Source organism: Elephantulus edwardii, unplaced genomic scaffold (genome assembly GCF_000299155.1).
Source record: "Elephantulus edwardii isolate Elephantulus edwardi_28Jun2011 unplaced genomic scaffold, EleEdw1.0 scaffold00001, whole genome shotgun sequence".
Classification (NCBI taxonomy): Eukaryota; Metazoa; Chordata; class Mammalia; order Macroscelidea; family Macroscelididae; genus Elephantulus; species Elephantulus edwardii.
This window is the reverse complement of record NW_006399751.1, coordinates 16,155,502-16,176,294: the sequence shown is the minus strand read 5'-3', so window position 1 is coordinate 16,176,294 and position 20,793 is coordinate 16,155,502. Positions and strand designations below refer to the sequence as shown.

Sequence of the window (20,793 nt, the reverse complement as noted above, 5' to 3'; positions counted from 1 at the left end):
GGAGTTTAGGGCTGCTGTACATAGGGTCGCTATGGGTCGCAGGCGACTCGACGGCACATAACAACAACAACAACAACAGCAGTGTTTGAGAGTTCTGATCTCTTGACAGTGTCACCAGCATTTCTTGTTTGTTGTCTTGCTGAACAGTGTTACTAGTGTCAGGGTGAGATGATAACTCAATGAAGGTTTGATTGCACTGGGAAAGTCTGCAGTTAAGGACTTCTCCAAATTATTGAGGAACAATGACGTCAGTTTGAGGACTAAAATGTGCATAGTCTTTTCAACCACTTGCTATGCATCCGAGAGCTGGACAATGGCTAAAGATGACAAAAGGAGGATAGATGCCTTTGAATTGTGGTTTTGGAGAAAAGCGCAGAATATCCCATGGATTGTCAAAAGAACAAACAGATATGATTTGGAGAAGTGCAGCCATAATGTTTGCTGGAGGCAAAGGTGATAAACTTTTGTTTCGCATCCTTTGGGCATGTTGGTAGAAGAGGATATTCCTTGGAGAGGGACATCATGCTTGGAAAGATAGAGAGTGGCAAAAGAGAAAAAGACCCTCAACCAGATGGACAGTGACTGCAGCAATAGGCTCAAGTATGCCAGATTGTGAGAGTGCCACAGGTTAAAACAGGGTTAATATCTATTGTTCATAGGGTGGCCATGAGTCATACTTGACTCAACTGCACCTAACAGCAACAACAATTTTAATACTTTGCTTTGTTTTCTCAAGCTGTTCTTTGAAATCTTCTATTTACTGCTTTTACTTCATTAATGAAATGTGCAGAGAGCTGGAGTTAGTAAATAAAAAGGGAAGAAGTATGAACACAGGATATGAACAGGCATTTCACATAAGAGAACATTTACATGGCAAACAGACACATGAAGAAATGGTTCAAAATCCTTAGCTCTAAGAGAGATGCAAATCAAAACAACTATGAGATACAATCTCATTCCTGCAACAGAGTTCAACAGGACAGCAAACAACAAATGCTGGCTAGATTGTGGAGAGACTAGAACTCTTATTCACTGCTGGTTGAATGCAAAATGGTATAAACACTATGGAAGGCAGTCTAGTGATTTCTCAGAAAGTTGAAAATCAAAATACTATTTGATCCAATAATTCCACTACTAGGAGTATACCCTAAGGAAACCAGAGCTGCCACCCAAACAGATACATGCACACCCATGTTTATTGCTGCATTATTCACAGTAGCAAAGGGATGGATGCAATCCAAGTGACCATCAGCAAATGAATGGACAGACTAACTATGGTACATTTACACAAGGAAATATCATACAGCACTGAAAACCGAGAAACTAGTGCAATATAACACAACATGGGTAACCATGGAGGATGCTATGCTGAGTGAAATATCTCAGTCACAAAAGGACAAATACTACATAACACCCCAGTAATAAAACAGGACTAACATGGGAGTTGGGGGGAAATGGAGACAAGAGGGGATACATATGAACATGGCATCAGAACAGATGAAAGAAAGAACTATTTAAAAGGAATATATAACTAGGCATTATCTGTATGACAACAGTTCAGAATAGAATAGGTGTATAGCAAAGTGGGCTGAGGAAGGGAGGAAATTATGCAACAATGAATGATTCTTTTTAAGTGAAATGGGGGAATAGGGAGGGATACATTCAACAATGAATGAATGAAAATTTTACTTTTCTGTAAACATTCATGAAAATCACAAGAAGAAAGGAAAAGAAAATTTTAAAAATATTAAAAAGAAAGAAAGAAAAGGGTTGGAGACGAACTAGCTTAGGATTTCTAAAGCTAAAAGAATTGAAGAACATATTCAAGCCTCACTTTGCACTACTGAAGGATGCTATGGGCAAAATCTTGAACAATACAGGACACATAAAAAGAAGATGGAAGGAATATACCGAGTCACTGCACCAAAAAAGAACTGGATGACACAGAACATTCAAAAAAATAGCACATGATCAAGAAATAATGATAATAAATAGCTTCAAAGTGCTGCACTGAAGGCACTGTAAACAAGCAAGCAAACAAACAAAGAACAACAACAAATTAAGACCCCAGGAATTAATAGGATACCAACTGACATGTTTCAACAAAAAGATACAGCCCTGATGTGCTCACCAGGCTGTGCCTGCCCGGAAATTTGGAGGACAGCTCTCTGGCCAACTGACCATATTTGTTCCCATTCAAATAAAGGTGATCCGACAAAATGTGGAAACTAGAAAACAATATTATTACTATCACATGAAAGAAAAATTTGCTGAAGATTATTAAAAAGGGCTAGAAGAATACAAAAACAGAGAACTGCCAAAAGTTCAAGCTGGATTTTGACTGAAAGCCAAAAACAGCAGAAGGATGTCGATTTGTATTTTATTGACTACGCAAAAACTTTTGATTGAGTGGACAATAACAAATTATGTCTAACAAGTTTGTCAAACTAATCCATCACATAGAGCAAGAAGCTAAGGGTGACCACCATTTCACTGTTTTAAGGTCTAGCAGAGGATAAAGTTTGGAGGAAGAGGTCTCACTTTGACTTGAAGCCTGAACTGCAATGGGAAACGACAGTCTTATTAATATTTACATACAATCATTGAGTAATAACAAAGTGATACCTTTCATTCTCAATTGCCATTAGTGCTTGTAATAACTTTTCATTGTGCACCATCAAGTCACAAGTGACCTACAGCTGACCCTCCAGTGAGTTTTCAAGGGTTAATGAAGCTTCCTCTCGCATATTCTGGGCATGTTGCTAAGAGAGGCTATTCCTTGAAAAGGGACAAAATTCTCAGAGAGATGGAGGGTCAGTGAAAGAGAGGAAGAACCTCAACCAGATGGATTGACACAGGGACTGTGCAGAGGGCTCAAGAGTGCAGGAGACGATGAGGATGGCATAGGCAGGACAGGGTGCAGATCCATTGTTCATAGGTTCTCCAGGAGTTGGACTCCACTCAGTGGCACCTAACCACAACAAATCACAAGGAAGGGGCCTGCTCACCTTTCTTCTGCAGAGCAGGTGGTGGATTCACACTACAGACCTTTGTGTTGGCAGTGCAATTCCTTACCACTAAGCCACCAGAGCTCCACAAGTAATAACTAGAGTAGGTAGAAAATGAGAATTGGGGCACAGACACTTATATACCAGCAGAATTATTTACCATCACAAGAACATGGAAATAGTCCAGATGTCCGACAACAAATGAATGGGTTGAGAAATTATGGTACATTCACACATGATTTTGTAAATTATTACCTAACTTGGGAGGGACTGGAGAGCATTACGCTCAGTGAACTAACTCAGTCCCATATGGACAAATACTGTATAAACCCCATTATTTGTAGAATCAGTATAAGGATCCAAGAGGGGGAGAAGGGTGGAAGCAGAGGTATGAGGATGTTTGGGGGAGGAGGGAGAATTAATCATGGCGTTATACAATTTGATGGGTGGAGGGGTGAGGGAAATTGGAAGCATCTGTTCTCAAATATATTTGAATTTTATAAATAAACTAGTATAAAAAAAGGATAAGTAGTGTACAATTTAGACATTTCTGATTTCCTTATTTAGGAATTAAAATTATATTAGGAACATTTAATATCATTCATGCTCAATCTTACTCTCAAGAAAGCAAAACAAAAAGGCTCAGACAATCATAGTAAAGCATAAGTTTCCAAAGGTGTATGGTTTGGCTATCATCATATAAGTATTAAGTCCACAGGAAAGGACTCAGTCTAGCATAAGAGAAAATCGAGAGAAAACTAGAGGTACTTAGAGAATAATTTACCTGTCCTTTCCTGTCTTTATCTTAAAAAAAGAAAAATTAGAGTAACTGCTTCTAGAGTTGTAGAAGGATTAAATGGATGAATGTAAATAAAATACTTAGCATGAAATCTGTTCCATCGGAGGCACTCAATACTCTCTAAGTGCTGCATATATTATTAGGTGCCAGAAAAGCTGTTTCAACTCTTAGCAACCACACATGATAGAGCAGAATGACCCCATAGGATTTTTTAGGATGAACAATGGTATTTTAAATTTCCTTATATCCAAGCAAAAGCTGGACTATTAATAAGGAAGACTGAAGAAGAATTGATGCATTTGAATTATGGGGTTGACAAAGAAGAGTGGTTATACTGTGGCTTGGCAGAAAAGAATCAAATCTGTCTCTGAAGAAGTATAGTCAGAATGCCCCTTAGAAGTGAGGGGCATATTCTGAATATGTGATAGAAGGAACCAGTCTCTATAAAAGAAACTCATGGTTGTTGCAACAGAGGGTCAGTGAGAGAGAGGTAGATATTCAACAGGATAGACTGACGTAATGGTTGCAAAAGATGCTCAAATAGGATCAGTCAACATTTCACTCTGCTGTTCACAGGATTGCTATAAGTTGAAGTGACTAGTCAGTATAACAAGAATTCTTTTTTCCCCCCTAACTTGAAATATATCTACACAGAACTGAAGTGTACTTAAGGAAGTTTTAGCACACCTATAGCCATATTATAAAAAAAAAAATGAGTGGCATGTGAGGAGTGGGATTCAAACCCACACCTCCAGGGGAGACTGCGACCTGAACGCAGTGACTTAGACCGCTCGGCCATCCTGACGGCAGTGGACGATTGGTGGACGATTTATCAACAATCTGTGTTATGCGGACGACACAACCCTGCTTGCTGAAACTGAGGAGGACCTGAAGCGCCTGCTGCAGAGTGTCAAGGACTGCAGCCTCCAATATGGATTGAGGCTCAATGTCAAGAAGACAAAGATTCTCACCACTGGACCAATTGGCAGCATCAGGACGGATGGTGAAGAGATTGAGATTGTACACAGCTTTAGTTTGCTTGGCTCCATAGTCAACAGTCTTGGCACCAGCAGCCAGGAAATTAAAAGGCGCATTGCCATGGGAAAGTCTGCTGTTAGGGACCTCTCCAAAGTGCTGAAGAGCAGTGGGGTCTCTCTGGAGACTAAGGTGCATCTGATACAGGCCATGGTCTTCGCAATCACCTGTTATACATCAGAGAGTTGGACAGTGACCAAGGAGGATAGAGGGAGAATTGATGCCTTTGAGCTGTGGTGCTGGACAAGAGTATTGAGAATACCATGGACTGCTAGGAAAACAAATAGATTTGTCCTGGAGAGGGTTAAACCAGGTGGCTCCTTGGAGGCAAGGATTCTGAGGCTCCGTCTAACTTACTTTGGACATATAGTGAGGAGAGACCGGTCCTTAGAGAGGGACATCATGCTTGGGAGGGTGGAGGGACGGCGCAGGAGAGGAAGGCCCTCTATGAGGTGGATTGATTCAGTGACTGGGATAATCGGGATGGGAGTGTCAGAGACAGTGCGATTGGCACAGGACAGAGCGGAGTTTAGGGCTGTTGTACATAGGGTTGCTATGAGTCGCAGGTGACTCAACGGCACATAACAACAACATAGCCATATAATCAATGCTACAAAGCATTTTCATCACAAAGGAACATTTGTTCCCCTTTCCTGTGTGTTCTCATCCACAACTGAAGCAAATACTAGAAAACAATAACAATCTTTACAGTAGATGGCCAAGTCTTTATCCCACAGAAGGTTCAGACGGCCAACTTTTTGATGAGCAGTTGAACACCAAAGTGCCACGAGTTCTGCAGCAAACACTTCAGGTCTTTCCCAGTTTGGTCAAGCAAGGTAGTATCATCTGTAGAATGCAGGTTGTTGATGAGTCTTCTCCAAACCTGATGCCACATTCCTCCTCATAAAGTCCAGCCTTTTGAATGATCTGTCCCACACAGAGACTGAGGGCTCCTTACTTTAAACACAGATAGTACTTTATGTCATTTCTATTGTAAATTATAGAAGTCAGACAAATAGGATGCCCGGTTTTTACTACAACAAACCTCTGATGAATCTGCAAGCATCCTACTGGGTCTTCTATTAAATATAAGAGAATACTGTATTTTACTGCATTTAATTTTCTTTTCACTTTGCAGATGCTGCATTTTTGACAGACTGAGAGTTTGTGGCAACCCACATCCTTCAAGTATTTGTACCTTTTTTCCACCAGCATGTGCTCACTTTGTGTCCCAGTGTCACTTCAGGTAATCCTCATACTAGTTCAAACTTTTAAAAAGTATTTTTACACACTTAACTTTGTAGGTGCCATCAAGTCGAGTACAACTCATAGAGCTCCTACAAGCAACAAATCTGAAGCCCGTCCTGTCCTGTGCCATCCTCCTCACATAAGCCCATTGCTGTAGTCACTGTGTCAGTCTTCTCGTGAGGGTCCTCCTGCCTTTCGCTGACCTGCCTTTCTAAACATGATATCCCTTTCCAAGGAATAACCTCTTCTAGTAACATGCCCAAAATATGAGAGTTGAAGTTTCACTATACTTGCCTACAAGCAACACTGTGGCTGCACCTTTTCCAGGCCTTATTTGTTTGGCTTTTTTTGGCAGTCTTCAGATCAGAGCAGGAGTCAGGAAAGGAATGTGTCAGGTATGCATCCTGTCTCCATACTTTTCAATCTATATGCAGATCATTTGGGAAGCATCGCTTTATGAGGAGGAATGTGGCATCAGGATTGGAGGTAAACTCATCAACAACCTATGTTATGCAGATGACATACCTTGCTTGCTGAAACTGAAGAAGACCTGAAGCACTTGCTGCATAAAGTCAAGGACTGTAGTCTTCAATATGAATTGAAGCAGAACATCAAGAAGACAAAGATTCTCACCATTAAGCCGATTGGCAGCACCATGATAGATGGAGAAGAGATTGAGGTTGTTAACAATTACAGCTTGCTCAGCTCCACAATCAACACTTCTAATTCTAGCAATCAGGAAAACAGAAGATGAATTGCATTGGGAAAATCTGCCGTCAGGGACCTCTCCAGAGTGCTGAAAAGCAACAATGTCAGTCTAGAAACTACCGTGTACCTAACTCAGGCCATGGTCTTCACAATTGCTTGCTATGCATCAGAGAGCTGGACAATGACTAAGGATGACAGAAGAATTGATGCCTTTAACTTGTGGTACTAGAGAAAAGTCTTGAACATACCATGGAGGGAAAGCACAGGAGAGGAAGACCCCAGGTGAGATGGACTGACACAGTGACTGGGACAGTGGGGGTTGGTGTGTTGGAATTAGTGAGACTAGCTCAGGACAGGGCAGGGTTCAGAGTCACTGTACATAGGGTTGCTGAGAGTCACAGGTAACTCAATGGCACATAACAACAACAATAATGGGATATTCATTGTTCTCCAATACCCTAGCTCAAAATAATCAAATCTTCTGTCATTCTTATTCATAGTCCAGCTCTCGGATACACAGCAAGTGATAGAAAAGACTACAGCCTGAATTAGGCACACCTTAGTCTGCTAATTGACATTAACTGATTTGCCACTGCTATGTACCATAGAGTCAGAATCAAGCCACAGCTGACCTCCAGTGTGCTCCAGAGGCAGCAAATTGCACAGGATGGCACACTGTCTTTCTCCCATGGTGCAGCTGGTGAATTTGTACCATAAGCCTCGGGCTGGCAGTGCATGCAGCTCCTTACCACTAGGTCACCAGGGCCCCGTTAATAGACTGCAGAAGTAAAATAATTGATGTGATTTGCTTGCTGCAATACTGGTTTTGCTGTGAGATTGATTTTCTGCATTATTTTTGTTGTCACTGCAGCAGTTAGAACTGAATCCCTACTATTGCTAAGCGATGCTTGGATCTGGAAGGAATGGAGACTACAGCTTATACATGGAGTATATAACAGAATCAGCGGTAGAGAGCATCAAGTGTATAAGATAAACTGGTGCTAATTTAACAATGGTCATATCGTTACTTTTTTCTAAAATAATTTCAAATATTCTTTAAATCCACTGTTAGGAAAGACAGAAAGAAAACTACTGTAATAACACAGAAAATGCTTATTTGGTATACTTTACAAGAAATGGTTTTGACTCATAAAATACAGCACTTTAGAAATATATAAAAATTGGATTTCATTCAAACCCATTTTTTTACTGTAACAAAAATTCACTGCTCTCCAGGATTTTAGAACACGTTTTGTATTGTTCTTTTGGGTTTGGAGTCAGTACCAAAGTCGGACTCTGTATGGGTAATCTGCTTTAGACTGTTAAGAGTGCAAGTCTGACAAACAGCTAAAGATGAACATTTTATTGTTTTCTTAGTAAATGTAAAGGGATGTAGCAAACATTAACGATATGAGTGGTAATTATTCTACTGACAGAAGGCATCAATTAAGTGCCAGAATTTAAGAATGTCTGTTCCTTACCTTACCAAGCCTTTTATTAGATAAAATCTCAAAGGATAGTACCTAAAGCATGGTTATTTTTCATGTGAGAAAATTATTTGAAAATTATGGCTGAGTCATTTGTCAGGAAGCAAGTCCAATGTTTTATAGTCATACTTAATGGATGAATGTATTTGTAAACTTTGAAGTGTGACATATATAGGAAAAGAACAAATAATTAGGATGACACATAAACACACATCTAAACTGATTTTGGCTATGAGAGTGCTCCTTCTGGGATTTGGTTGTTTTTTGTTGTTTTTTTTTTAAAAAAAAAGTTAAGTTATTGTGCAGTTGTTTCAATGTTAGTAGTAATGGAATTCCATATATAGACAACATGGAAACTAGACAACTACATAAAATACATGTCAAAAGATTATGAGTCTATCCATTCAATGAAAGATGAGAAGCAATTATCACTCTACTAAAAGGTACCAATTAAATAACAGGGTTTAAGAATATGTGTCCTTATTTTTCTCAACCTTACATTAGATAATGTCCTCAACCTTTTATTAGATCTATGAGAAGATTAGCTACTTATAAATATATTTAAATGAGTCCTTGGGTGGCTTCTGAAACATCACCCCAATAACAGTGTCATATTTTTTTTGCCCCTGAAAACTTCTGTTGAACCTTAAGTCAGAAGACTCTGTTGTTACGGCATGGAGCAGTGTATACTGTTTCATCATGTAAGTATTAAAACAATTTTAGAGCAAAGCTTCCCATAGAAAACGGTGTGAGAACTTTGAAGCTTTCTTGCATAAATGTTGAACATGAAAGTAGGACCCCCTAACTGTATTTACAGTCGCAGAATTCCATAGTTCCATTTGTATGACTAATTTCAGGTTAGTGGCTTTGAGAATCAGAGTAAGTTTGGGGTAAATGACATTAGAGTGCTTGTGATTCAGAAGAGCAGATGGCTAATATAATATTCATTTAAATTACTGTATGGTTACTATGAAACATTAGAATTTCCCCCTTCCATGCAGGAAGCCTGGATTCAATTTTGGGTCAATGTACCTCACGATTAGCCACCATGTACCTGTCAGTGGAGTGCTGAACAAGGTTTGGAAAAACTTCCAGACTAAAATGGATTAGGAAGAATCACCTGGCTATTTACATCCAAAAGTCAGCTGATGAAAACAGTATGGCTAGGACTCATAACAGATCATGAAGATGGCAAGAACTCAGTAGTGTTTTATTCCCATGGACACAGGGTCACCAGGAATTGGGGGAGTGATTTTGAGGGACCTCAAAATGTAGAGGAAGATTCTTGAACATACAGTGGACCACCAAGAACACAAACAGGTCTGTCTTAGAAAGGGTGAAACCAAGTTTTTCGTTGGAGGCTAGGATTTTGACGCTTTGTCTGACATACACTGGGCCTATGTTCGGAGAGACTGGTGCTTGGAGAAGGACATCATGCCTGGAAGGGTGGAGTGACAGCGGAGGAGAGGAAGACCTGGATGTGATGGATTGATAAAGTAACTAGGGCAATGGGGGGTTGGTGTGCCAGAGTCAACAAGACTGGCTCAGGATAGGGCAGACTTCAGAGCTGCTGTATATAGGGTCACTACAGGTTGCAGGTGACAACAGTACATAACAACAAAACAGGGAAATCAGCTCTAAGTTGATTCCTGCTCAATAGCAATGAGTAAGTGAACAACAACAAAAAATGGTCACTGTACTCACATAGTACCAAATGCTTTATGCAAACATTACTGTGCTTAATCTTAAAAAAGGAGGTTGGCAGTTAGAAACTCCAAACCCATTTTTATTGAGGAGAAAAATTATGCCTTGGAAGGGCTAAATGCCTCATTTAAAATCACCAAAAAAGTAAACTACAGAATCAGAATTCACACCCAGGTGTGTCAGACTCCACGTCCGAGTGCTTTAATCTATATTCCACTATCTTTTAAAAGCCATGTTGAGGCATGTCACAGCTGACCGTCCTTCACTCTGTTGCATTCCACAGATGTTGCATTTTTCACAAATTGAGTTGCAGTGGCAATCCCGTGCTGAGCAAGTTGACTGGCACAATTTTCCCAACCACACATGTCACATGGTGTCTCTGTGTCCTGTTTTGGTAATTCTCACAGTATGTCAAACTTCTGCATAAGGCTATTGAACATTTAGTAAACTACCCTACAGTGTAAGCACAACATGTATACATACTATTGTTGCTGTGTACCTTAAGAGCTCACAGCTTATATCCCAGCAGGTTTACAGAGGCAGTTTAATCATTTGGATGGAGACTGCCCCCCTTTCTCCCATGGAACAGCTGGTGAATTTGCGTGGAGTGCCTGGGACTGCAGCGCGGCTCTTTACCACTAGGCCACCAGCACTCCCTTTTTTATGCACAGGGAGATGAAAACTTCGTGTGGCTTGCTTTACTGCAATAGTCTCTTCTGTGTGCATGTCTGCAGCAGAACCTGCAGCATCTCTAAGGTCGGCCTGTACTGGTCTCCTAGTCAGAGACAGAAGCTTCTATCATGACTTTCACTTGACCATTGTTCTGTGGTGTCAAATAAAATCACTGGCTATAAAAAATCAACCATTACCTTTGCACAAGTAAAACAATCCAGATCTAGATTTTTACCATTTAAAGTTGGTATTACAAAAGTCAGCCCTATGTCTCATTGGTGCCGGACAAAACGTGAGCTGTTTATTGAGCAGGAAATGAACTAGGAAAGGACAAGGACAGGCAGGAAAATGCAGAAGGTTAAAGAATCGTGGATTCTTGAAGTTTTGATCTAGTAGTTGGGTTAAAGAGATTTGTGTTACCAGTCCGACATTAAATGTAGAAAAACTCACGTGCTGGACAAGGAATAGGTTCAACATTTTGGACAGCTGGACTTGTTTTCTGAAAACCACCTTTGGCAAACTTGTTTCTTACTTGGAGAATTCATGTATTACTGGATAATCACATAATGGCAAGTGTTACTTTAAAAATAACATAATGAATAAAATTAAGAAATAACTAAGCTTCAGAACTCTTAAAAGAGGATGACAGGAAGAAGAAAACAAAACAACACACACACACACACACACACACACACACACACACACACACACACGATCCCAACTCCAAACTCTGCTTTTGTCTCCATTCTGGTGAATTGTGGGATGCAGAGTTGCCTTTTGTGGTTTAGACTTATTACCAAGTTATCGATTAACTACCGATATAAAATTTGTAGTGGTCCAATTGACCCGCTCTCATCACCATAGAAAAGAAATTGATGTGGATGCAGAATGAGCCTGAAGCTAATGATCCTAACCTTTGTTATGCAGATGACACAACCCTGCTTGCAGGAAGTGAAAAAGACCTGGAACATTCATCAAAGAAGATCAAGGACTATAGCTTTCAATAAGGATTACAATACAACATCCAGGGCGGAAAATATCCTCACCACTAGACCAATAGATGGGGAAAAAATTAAGTTGTTATAACTTAGTTTTATACGGGTCCACAATCAACACTCATGGTAGCAGATTTCAAGAAATAAAAAGATGTGCTGCTTTGGAGAAACCTGCTATCAAGGGTGTCTCCAATGTGCTACTGTGTAAAACCATTATTGTAGAATGAGGATGAAGCTCCAAGGAGGTGGGCTGCAGGGGTGGGGGAGTATTAATTATAGGGTCACAAAATTTGATGGGGGTAAGTGAAGGAAATGGGGAAGATCTGGTGTGAAAAACAATATACAAACTTTATAAATAAACCGGTTAAAAAAAGAAGAAGAAAAAAATGTTAAAGACTAAGATTTGCCTAATCCAAAGCAGTGTGTTTTCAATTGTTTCCTATGCATCTGATTCAAACTATCTGCCTTTGGGTGGCAGCACAATGCCTTACACACTGGGCCATCAGGGCTCCTTTTGAATTGTGGCGATGGAGAAGACTGAATATCTCCTGGACTGTCAAAAGAGCAAACAAATCTGTTCTGGAGGAAGTGCCTTGAGTATATGGCTTGGAGCAAGGATGGTGAAACCTCCTCTCATTTACTTTGGACTTGTTATCTATGAGTAGGGGCCAGTCCTTGGAAAGAGACCTGTGCTGTGAAAGATGGAAGGCCTGAGAGAGAGAGGAAGACCCTCCACAAGACGGAATGACATAGCGACTGCAGCAACAGGCTTAGGTATGGAATAGACTGTGAGGATGGAGCAAGACGCGGCAGGGTTTCACAGGGCTACGATGAGTCACTGGTGATTAGGTGACACATAACAACAATGATCTAATAACATTTTCCCCATATTTAATTCAATTTTATGATACTTAAGCCTATTTAAGAATTCAACTCTGTACAATTCAAACCTACTGTCACTGAGTTGAACCCAGCTCCTGGCAACCCTCCTGAGAATTTCTGAGACTGTAAATTTTTGAGAGGAAATGGTGCATTTTTCCACTTGAAAGGATCACTAGTGAATTTAAACCACTGACCTTTTGGTTAGCAACACAATATACTATAATACACTATGACACAGTATGCTACCAGAGCTCCTTATTGTAGAAATACCAATATAAAAAAATCCTGTTGATACATGGTAATCATGATTTTATATGCATAAACTCACCTAAAGCATACTCAAGCAGTTGTTTACAATGTTATTTGTCTATGTCCATTTGAAATATCAGTATATTTTATTTTACCATCACAGCATTCAAGTTTGTCTTGATGTGATTATTGTCTTTCACTGAGAACCAGGAGCAGAACACAGAAATCCAGAGGAGCTACAACTTATTTGACAGAGGTGACTCTGTCTCAGATATTGGGTTTTGAAGTTAGGGAAAGGAATGACCTCCGAGACTGAAGGCAACAACAACAAAAGAACAGGGCAGTTGAAATTATGGAGCACAGTTATTTAAATGGCACAACTGGGAGTGAAACCATGACCTTACTGCATGGGAAATCATATTCATTCTGTAGGAAGAGACAGACAGAATCTCAAACAAGAGGAGATATGCAAGAATAAAATCTAAATGAACTGATTGCTGTTGTCAAGTTTAGAAAGAGTCACAAACAAAATAAGCCAGAGATAAAGTTTATAATTTACCTACGTGAATCTCTCAATGACTTCCACTTTTTTTTAATATTTTTTTTATTGGGAAAAACATATTGGGGGTACAAGGAGGTGAGGGTTGGGGGCAGAAGGGTGAGGATGGGCCAGGATGCAGTTGCAGAGCTGCACAGTTTGGTCGGTGGGGGGAGCAGGTGAAGGAAATGATGAGGGTCCAGTGGGGACCAGATGACTTCCACTTTTTTTATTATAGCCAAAATAAGGAGGAGTATTTCTCTTAAGTGGCTGTGCCACAGACGAAGTTGAATGTGTGATGGTACTGAGAACCCTTCCCCAGGATATGCACGTGAGGTCTTCAGTTAACTCTGACTGACACGTGGATTACTCAGGGGCTCCATGCATAAATTAGTTCTCAAAAACATCCCTGAAATTTGAGATCAGAGAACTCCAGCTGATTTCTTCACTGCTGCATCTGTGGGAATGGTCCTTACAAGGCAGTTTTTAACTATATGAACAGAACAGAATGTTCTCTTAAGCATACAAACTTCTCTTTTTCATTGTTATGCTAAGCAAAACGCTTATCGACAAAAAAAACCCAACAACAAAACTTTTCAGAGAATGAGGGCACTGTTGGCAATCTTTCTGGGTAAGAGGAACAGTATTATCTCATTCATTTAAGTTCCTACTTTTTTTCCTGGTCATGGCTGCATATACCTTCTGTGGTTAAATTCTATAAATTGTTGTGAAAGTATAAACAGAAACACATTTCATACAATTAGCAAAAGCTGACTATGTTATACGAACAACTGCACATAACTGAAGACCACAAGTGTCCCTGAAAAGTAAAATTCTGCAGGAATTTCTGAAAGAGCTCCAAGCCATATACTCAAGGCACTTCCTCCAGAACAGATTTGTTTGCTCTTTGACAGTCCAGGAGATATTCAGTCTTCTCCATCGCCACAATTCAAAAGGAGCCCTGATGGCCCACTTCTGAAAGAGCTTGCCTCCAGAAACTCTATGAACTTGGAGAAACGATGAAAGTTATACAACTATTCAGGTCTTTCGTTCATAGGGTCTCTACGAGTCATCTACGACTCAACGGCACTTAACAACAACGAAAACAACAACTTAAACTAGAGACTGAAAAAAACACAAGAAAAAGTAAAATAAAACTGTAAGCTACCAGCTGGGGTCACAGCTTTGCCCTTTGTTTGGATCTGTGAAGTCATTAAGGGAAAACGGGAAGGCTGGATGCTCTGTTCAGGACGATTAACTCATCCAATCTCTGATAGCAGAGATTTGAAGGTATGCTAATCATTTTAAAGTATAATGTAGAGCGCAGACAAGAAATGAAAAGTTTCTCAAATTTCTGCTTTCTTCTTTTATAATTTTTTTGTTGGAGAACAACAAACTTGGACTTGAACTGCAAACATGTTTTATGTTGGGAGTGGAGCAGATAGAAGGAGAAAATGGATTCTCCTTATTTTGTGATTAATAGACAGGGGAGAACATGGCTTGCTTAAATTTTGCTTGTTGTTATGTACCATTGAGTTGGAATCAACTCATGGCTGACTCTCCAGCGGGTTTTCAGGGGCAGTAAATCTCAGTGAAGGAGAGTTGGTGGATTCCAACCATGCACTTTCAAACTGGCAATTGTAAGCTCCTTTCTACTAGGCTATGAGAACTCTCTTGAATTTTGTTTAGAGGCCCAGATGCCCAACAGTGCTGTTTAAATCACCAGAAAGCAATTTTATTCACTGAATTACAATTTTAGTAACTAGAATTTCTTTCACAAGGTTCTGCAGGGACCATGGATTACTAAGTGAATGCCTTAAACTAGGCCCCAGTGTAAAATGATGGTAGGTGTGACTGCGTCCTAGAGAAAAGCATGCCTGTCAGGGTCAGCACTAGGACTTGGGCAAGATACTGACCACATGAAACCATGGGATTCCCATACACAGGATGCTGGGACTATCTACATTATTCTAGAAACTCTGTCCAGTTTGAACCTTTAATCTTGTTACTGAGTGCTGTCAAGTTTGTTTTCTACTCAAAGTAACCTCAGGGGATGCCCTCTTCATGGGAGAAAATTACCAGGTCTCTCACCCAGCGGGTTCCAACCCCCAGCCTTCAGCTTTTAGAAACTTTTAAGGATAAAGGCAATTTTAAAGATCTCAGAGACTATCACAAGAAGTATAGCTTGTAATTTATTTTCAAATGAACTTATATGTACATAAAAATATGTATGAATTTCTCTAGTGGCCTAGTGGTGAGGAGTTGTGCTGCCAATCTGAAGGTACTCAGTTCAAATCCACCAGCTGCTCTGCAGGAGGAAGAGGGGCAATCTCCTCCCATGTGATTAACTGCCTCTGAAAAACCGCTGGAGGGTCAGCTATGAGTTGTTTCTGACTTGACAGTACATAACATCAAGAAGAACAACAACATATATAAGCAATGAGGAGGAGAAAGAATGAGTTTGTGATGATCTCCTGCCATAAGAGGCTTTAGTGTAATTGGAAAATAAAAAACACAAAAGTCAAATACTCAAAAAAGTAGAAAGGAAGATCATCCATGTTATTGTTATGTGCTGTTGAGTTGCTTGCGACTTATAGAACCCTAATACATGATTAATTGTCAAATACTATCTAAACAAAGGTCATCAACTTGGCAGGACAATCAGAATGACATGGAGAGTTGTAGAAGTTTTGTTTTGTTTTATAAATTTGTGTGTGTGTGTGTGTGTGTGTGTGTGTGTGCCGTCAAATTGGATCTGACTGGTACTTGAGGAGACTGCCCCTCTTTCTCAAGTAAAGCATCTGGTGGATTCGAACCACATACCTCTGGGATTGCAGTGCAGCTTTCTGCTACTAGGCCACCAGAGCTCCCTGACATGGAGAGTTTTTAAGAAGGTGGTGAGGTGAGGCCTGTTATTCTCTGCTACATACTTTTCCCTTAGTGATCCTGATGAAACCAACTTGGTATAACCAAGTAGACCAGCATTTAAGGTCATGCCTATGGACCCACTGGACAAACATACTTCTACCAGCAAGGGTCTAACCAAAAAGGCTTTGGATTATATAGCATTTCAGTGGAAATTCCAATTTTTCCATCCCTACTGATGTTTAGCATGCAGAAGTTGAGAAAGATTAATCCACTATTAGAAATACTAGAAACCATTATTGTAGAAGGAATATGAGGGTGGAAGCAGAGGGGTGAGGATGGGCGTGGAGGGTTAATAGTAGGATCACACAATTTGATGGGTCAGCATGTGTATGAAGGAAATGTGAAAGATCTTGTATGAAAAATAATGTATTCAAACTTTGTAAATAAGTCAGTGTAAAATTAAAAAAAGAAAGAAAAGAAATACTAGAGTGAGTATGGTCCCAATGAAAGGCTTCAAAGAAGGGGCGCTTGCACTAGGTTTTAGAAAGAATTCCCTTGTCAAACTTAGGAAAATCTGCCAAAGAGGAAGAGCACGTAGTCAGGAAAGTAAAACCGAGTTAGAAGCATGATGTGCTGAAGTTGTTTAGAAGAAAGAGTTCACATGAGGCAATGCTGGACTACAGAGAGGATCAGACTCCCTACAGAGGATCAGTCGTGTTTTCATTATGGGGAAAAAAGTGAATATCAAGTCTAGGATTTTTAGAAACCTCAATTCAATAAACTCGATGTTGCTTTTGTTTCTTTAAGCTCCCCTCAAAAAGGTTCATGTCTTACTATTTCATCATAATATGTATCTCTAGGATGAGTCTTGGATGCAAAATTTTGTTTCTTTTTATATTTCTCCTTTAAGGCAGGCTGTAGATTGTTTAGTTTATCTGATATTATCCTTATATTTAATAGAGAGAAGATAGGAATACAGCGATCTGGTGCAAGTGCTGTTGATGTCTTAAAATATTTGCATACAAGATGCCTTTATTCAGAATGTGAGAGAGCAAGGATAAATTTCCAAGGTGATTATCAGTGTTAAGGTTTAATGGCTGAGCTGATGTCACTCGAATCAAACACAAACATTATGGTTACCTGAGTGAGTGATTCCTGGTAAGATCAGGTTGACGTTCTTGTAGAATTTCAAAGATATTGGGCTGACGGAGAAATGCAACAATCTTGTCATTGTAAGCTGAAAAATGACAATCAGAAAAGAAAATAATCAGAACAGAAAGATTAGTCTTATGTATATGACTATATTTGTTATAGGGAGCACTGGTGGCCTAGTGGCAAAAGCTGTGTTGCAATCCCAAAGTCATGTGGTTCAAATCCACCAGCTGCTTTGCAGTAGAAGGATGGGCAATCTCCCATGGGAGGGTCAGCTATGGGTTGGTTCTGATTCAGTGATACACAACAACATATATTTGTGATATAGAACAAAATTATTTTTCTGGTTAGTATTTTTTATACTCAAAGATCTAGTTTGGACTACTACAAATGGTATCATTCTAATGTGTCTAGCTTGTTATATAATTTTGGGACTTAGATCTCTGACATGTTATTCACATAAACATTTTTATTAAAGTCATGTGATGAGTCATAATTATCAAATTACAATATGAGATTATCAACAAGATTCAAGATACTGTTTAAAGCAACTACTTACGAAATCAATCTCCCAAGTAATTGCCAGAAATGGAAAATTATCTTTTATTAAATGATAGCCGGCCAGAAAGGTTAAGAGGCAGAAGTAAACTACCTCAAAGGGTTTTCAAGAGTCAGCAAAATGCAGCATTTGCCACCAAGAGCTATAACGCAGACAGAAGACAAAGCATTGCCAAACTCTATGTGGAAATACTACTAGGTCATGCCTTGGCCTTTACTAAAGCAATTATACTATCTGCTGCCACTCAACCAGCATCATCAATTAAGCACAGCACATGTTAAAAACAAAATTATCCAAGTTAATGGCTGATTTATGTCCATCAATGTTTAAAACCAGCTAATTAAAATGCATTAAGAAAGATCTCTGTTTAAACTTTTTTGGCATGAAAATTAGTTTATTTAAGGTGTTTCATGTTGATGATATTATCACCAGAAACAAAGACATATTTCTATTACAAAACTAAGACTGAGTGTCTGGATTCTCAAACATCAGGGATTCTGGATCAGTCAACACTTCTCTGCTGATAAATGCCAAAAATATATGGTGTTCTTGAACTAACAAATGTTGTAGTTGTTGTTGGGTACTAGCAAATCAATTCCAGTGCAGCAGCCTCAGAGGAGAGAGCAGAACTTACTCATAGAGTTTTGTAGGCTGTAATCCAGTCCTTGGAGAAAGGGGAGGGTGAGTGAAATGAGGAAGACAGACTGACTCAGCGGTTGGAGCAATGGGCTCCGGTATAGCAGAGATGGTGGGGCTGCTGCAAGATGGGGAAGTGTTTAGTTAGGTCTGCTGTTCAAAGGGTCACTATGAGTCATGGTCGAGTCAAGGCAACAACCAACAATTGTTAAGGGAGCAGATCATGTCTGTCTTCCAGAGAGTTATGGAGTGAGTTTGAACCTGAGCTTTCAATTTGCAGTTGCATACACGTAACTATCCCATCACCAAGGTGCCTTCACAGATGATTAAGGAAGTATAATTTGGAGATGTAATGTGAATATTTTAGTTAAATGTTCAATAAAATATTTATAAGTAAGTATTTTAAAAATATGCTAGCACAGAACCTTACTGACAACTCATAGGGCCCCAATGGCATATTTCACCATGATATAATAAAAAGACTTTTATAACAGAAGTCTTCTCAGTGAGATTATTCCTAGTCAAGATCAGAGAAGGACAAATTCTTATGCAACAATTTTAGAGTGCCTTAAAACTCTTTGTACAGGGTTGACTATCATGTTACCACTGATGTAAAATTCAGATAGTTAGATGTCAACCCCGTTAATTTTCTTATCTAGTTTTAAAAATGTCTTTAAGGCATGAATATTATATTATACCTCATGGTAAAGTTTATTTAAGAAGTGAAAAGTTTTAGACAAATGGAAAACTGTTTCAATCAAGATAAAACCCACACACCTTGGCCCCAGGTCTGACCTCTTCCTCGGCCTTGAGGCCTCTAGAGTGAAAACCCCTAATTTACTTCAACTCTATCATTTTAACAACAGCTTAAGTGTTTGCTAGGTGTGTTGACTTCACTGTTTCTGAGGTTTTTGTAAAGCCTTCATCTGTTATAAACCCCCTTAACACTACCAATCCTTGCTTGCTTATTTTGTGAGGCTTCTACAAATTTACACACCATTTAAATTCCATTGTAAGCCATAAGAATATATGAAGTATATGACAGTTCAAATGCTTAATTTGCATGGCCATATGGTACAAACACTTTAATAAGTTATTCTTTTTCTAAAAAAATTTTTTTATTATTATTTTGTGTGTGTGCTATTAAATTACAAGGATTCTGAGGCTCTGTCTAACATACTTTGGACATGTTGTAAAGAGGGACCGGTCCTTGGAGAGGGACATCATGCTTGGAAGGGTGGAGGGCAGGCACAGGAGGGGAAGACCTTCTATGAGGTGGATTGATTCAGAGACAGGTAATCAGGATGGATGTGTCAGAGACAGTGCGATTGGCACAGGATAGAGCAGAGTTTAGGGCTGTTGAACATAGGATCGCTATGAGTTGCAAGCGACTCGACGGCACATAACAACCACCACCATCAAATTGGATCAGACTGGTACAGGAGGAGATTGTCCCTCCTTTTCTGGCAGAGCATCTAGTGGATTCGAACTGCACAACTCTAGGATTGCAGTGCAGCTTCTTGCCACTAGGCCACCAGAGCACCTTAAATAGTTATTCTTCCTTGAGTGCAACAAGTGAGTGTTGAGAGAAGGTGGAGAGCAGTCTTACTGGACAGAGAAGCCCTGTGAGATTCAGATCTCCAGGATTTTGTTATCAATGTCTTAAAAATAATGCAATAGTTTTTCACTATAAGACCAAAAAAGTGGCAGACTGACAACAGTAAAGTAGCACAGTATGCATGAACACATCGGCATGAGAAGCAAAGATAAAACTTTCTGGAAGGGGATGACGTACCCACTGGAACCATGTCCTGGTACTGCGGCCTACTGACAGTGTTGAACGTACTGGACGGCCTGGGGAGAACCGGCGGTCCTGCATGGCGGGAGTCTTCTCCTACCTACAAACACGAACAGCATGATATGGTCTGCACCAAGAACTTCTTCAAAATACTTAACGAGCAACAATCAGAGAGCAGATACTTGCAGTGGAGCTGCAGTCAAGTTCTCTTAATAGTCCTGCTTTCTAATGTTGGATTGAGGGAACAGAGACCAGGGCAGTTCATTTGAGATGGGGGCTGAGTGTGTGAATATTTACCAAATGGTACAGAAGGAGCTGAATATGTCTGTTAGAGCAGCTAAACAGCAGATTGGCTGAAGAGCTTCTGTATCAACAAAACAGAAATATGTAATGATATTACATTTAAAAGGAGAACTGGGCAAAGAGGATAAGAGGGAGTCATAAAACGTATTTGG

The 20,793-nt window shown here is 39.7% G+C and overlaps 1 protein-coding gene across 1 annotated transcript in view; it reads right to left on the bottom strand.

Annotated features, from left to right (window-relative positions):
* HECW2 (HECT, C2 and WW domain containing E3 ubiquitin protein ligase 2) overlaps positions 1–20,793 on the bottom strand; it is a 328,392-nt gene that overhangs the window by 99,403 nt on the left and 208,196 nt on the right. Inside the window, exons 15-16 of the mRNA XM_006878743.1 lie at positions 20,336–20,438; positions 17,334–17,430 (exon numbers count right to left, since the gene is read on the bottom strand). Of these exons, the coding sequence (XP_006878805.1) occupies positions 17,334–17,430; positions 20,336–20,438 (200 nt within the window). The remainder of the gene's footprint in view (positions 1–17,333; positions 17,431–20,335; positions 20,439–20,793) is intronic.